This window comes from Clupea harengus, unplaced genomic scaffold (genome assembly GCF_900700415.2).
Source record: "Clupea harengus unplaced genomic scaffold, Ch_v2.0.2, whole genome shotgun sequence".
Taxonomy (NCBI): Eukaryota; Metazoa; Chordata; class Actinopteri; order Clupeiformes; family Clupeidae; genus Clupea; species Clupea harengus.
The window spans coordinates 1-3,281 of record NW_024881004.1 but is presented as its reverse complement, the minus strand read 5'-3'; the positions used below and the strand labels follow the sequence as shown (position 1 = coordinate 3,281).

Below are 3,281 nucleotides of genomic sequence, written 5' to 3'. Positions count from 1 at the left end.
TAACCACATTGCATCATGGGATGCAGTAGCCATCAAAGTGAGCTGGTTTTGAAAATCCACTCAAATTGAATTTAGGCCAGGGGCGTAACTATAGGGGGTGCAGCAGGTGCTGCCGGGGCCCATAGACATATTTATGTCAATCTAAATAGTCTGAATAGCCAAGTCGCATTGCCAAAAATACTGATGTACACCCGTATTCAGCGAAATAATTACACTAGCAAAACATAGCTACAGGTAGGTTAGTGACCTACCATGACAGTTTAAAGTGTTTTAGGCTGAATATGTGCGCGGGGGGAGGGGCGGTGGCGGTTACAAGCATGAAAAAAAAAACGGGGGAGTACGTAGCTGGAGATTGAATGTCTGAAGGGCTACGGGACTGTAAAATGTTTGGGAACCACTGCCTCACGCCACTGACTAGGGCCCGTCATAATAGCCTGCACCTGGGCCCGTCGTAACTACGTTACGCAACTGATTTAGGCTTTATTCAAAGCACACAATTAAGTAACTAATAAAACACTTCTGTGTATTTCTGGGGTAGTATACTGAATATACTTAATATCAATTTTAGTATTAGTGCTTATTAGTGTTCTTAATGTACTACTGAGGTAGAAATGTACCTGTAATTAGTGCATATGTAATATATCTTTTTGAAAATTGTGTCTTTATTTAGATCAAATTGTAAAAAAAAAATGTATGATGTGTCTGAGCTGTCCCATGGCCTAATGTCTCAAGTGTATAGGGGGTATGAAGCAGAAATCGCCTATATAAATGTCTTATCGTGTGAAACTTGTCACACGCACAGCCATGATTAGTGACTCAACCCAGTGAGGAACAGAGGTATATTGCCCTCATTAATGAATTATGATTTTCAAGGTCGTGGACTAGCATATGGTAAATACCTACACAACTGCCTTCACATTTATTATCTATGTAATGTATGTATTATATGAACTGACTTTCTAAAACTGACTTTTCTTTGGTCAAAAGGTGAACCTACTGATGAAGATGGAAAACTACTCTATTAACAGTGACATACTTGAAATCCAGGGTTTAGACATCTCTGAGTCATCCATTTACCCAGTGTTCTTTGCAGTGCTTTTCTTTTACATCACTCTGCTGATATCCAATTTTGGTGTGCTGATACTCATCATAACAGAGAAAAGCTTGCACCAACCCATGTATCTCCTGTTCTGCAACCTATCAGTCAACGATCTCTTTGGCAATACTGTTTTACTTCCCCGTTTGCTGTCTGACATGTTTGCTTCAAAGAAATTAACCACGTATGCTCAGTGTGCCACACAGGCCTTTTGTAGTCACACATTTGGTTCAGCCTCACATATGATACTAATCATAATGGCCATTGATAGGTACGTTGCTATATGCAACCCATTACGATACACTGCAATAATGACAACGAAGACAATTGTGAAGTTGTCTGTGTCTGCCTGGGGTGTGTCACTTGTATTAGTGGCTATTTTGCTGGGTCTCACAATTAGGTTGTCTCGCTGTAGATACATTGTCCTTAATGCTTATTGTGATAATGCATCATTGTTTAAATTATCTTGTGAAGATGTGTACATTAATAACCTATATGGGCTGGTTTTTACTGCAGTACTTTTTGGCTCCTCAATAGGATGTATTGTTGTGACATACTTAAGGATTGCAATGATATGCTGGACTAAAAAAAGCAAAGAGCTCAACAACAGAGCTCTACAAACATGTGGAAGTCACTTATTAGTATATATGATTATGTTGTGGACAGGGTTCCTTACAATAATTCTTCATCGTTTTCCAGACTACCCATATTTGAGAAAATTGGCATACATATTATTCCATGTTGTGCCTGCTAATTTAAATCCAATAATTTATGGTATGCAAACAAAGTCTTTACGGCAGAAAATTCTGCAGATTTTATTTAGAAAGGTGTCATCTAGTGCACCACAGAGATAATGGTGTTTTGTGGTAAAAAAATAAAACAAATCAGGAAAATACAGAAATACAGTTAACAAATGAATGTATATTCTAAGTACTTCACATACATAAAACAAAATTCCCAAGGAAAATGAAAACTCTCAAAAAAACCTTTTAGTTTAGATTAACAATATGTATCAGGGACTTCCTGTGTCCAAGATGGCACTGTCAAAACAACGAGGGAAATCCAGATGGCTTAATACTGTGCCTCTGAATCCAGAGGGTTGTGGATATCGTTCACTAGACACGTACAACCCTCAAAAGGAAAAATATAGGCAGTGTAGTACAGAGAAACATTTCTAAACCCACAAGGCCTTAATCTTGAGTCTCTGCAGTAGTAATAGCCAACCAAATGTTTTCCTCAGAAGAGCCTGCCGTTGTGTTAGGACAGTGTGACTATACTGACTTACCTTTTGGAAAGAGTGCCCCATAATTTACACATATAGGATATTTGCCAGTTTAACTCCATTTGATAACATGCACATTCAATCTATCTAAATACAGCCCAACCTGTAAATTAGATAATTTTCAAATCATGTGCAGATTACCAAATATCAGCAATCTACATTTACATCACATTTTATTAAGTTTTTTTTTAACTGCATGAGAAAAATAGAATATGTAACATGCAGCCACGGCAGGACAAACAATAATCGATGAAACTCTACTGTCAAATAAAGATATTTCCCCTGTACAAAATATGTTCAGAGGCCTCTCATTGACCCACAGTGAAGCCGTGCATCCAGGTGAGTCACAAAATGATGCGTTCAAGCCTGTTGTCCCATAAATAATGTTTTCTGCATAAATGTGAAATACTTCAAGCCACCAAATGGAAGCCCATAGTCAGAGGTGTCATATGGGTCAAGCCTCCATAGCATATCATGGTCAAACAATGACAGAAAGCAGATAAAGTAAAGTAAATAAAACAGTGCAACTGTGCTGACTGTAATCAACCTTTAATCAACAGTGAGCCTTACTGACAAAAAAATACGAATTTAAGTCATGTATTTAATAGGAAATGTAAGCTGAACTCATTTCCATTCTGCTCTCCATTGAGTCTGCCAAAGATCTTCCCAAACATGCTTTGTCTCATCCTGCTGATTCCGGATCATTAAATGGTTGTCAACATTAACTGATGATTATTTCATCCAAATTGTCAGTAAAATGTGGGAACTAAATCTTTAGTTAGATTTTGTTGTATGCAACCTATAACAAGAATAAGAACAATTACAGAAACTCTTATGTTATTATATATTTCATAAACATTTCATATTAACATATTCTGTCCTGTGCATAGCAAAAATGAACTT

General features: G+C 37.3%; 1 protein-coding gene across 1 annotated transcript; it reads left to right on the top strand.

Annotated features, from left to right (window-relative positions):
• The first annotated feature begins 1,005 nt into the window (after window positions 1-1,005).
• LOC122132758 (putative gustatory receptor clone PTE03) lies at window positions 1,006-1,950 on the top strand. The gene has a single exon (XM_042707337.1). It carries the CDS (start codon window positions 1,006-1,008, stop codon window positions 1,948-1,950), a length of 945 nt encoding a protein of 314 aa, XP_042563271.1.
• The last annotated feature ends 1,331 nt before the right edge of the window (window positions 1,951-3,281 follow it).

Bases quoted from the DNA above. Each gene is read 5' to 3' on its own strand.
- LOC122132758 (XM_042707337.1), top strand. From the start codon at position 1,006: ATGGAAAACTACTCTATTAACAGTGACATACTTGAAATCCAGGGTTTA.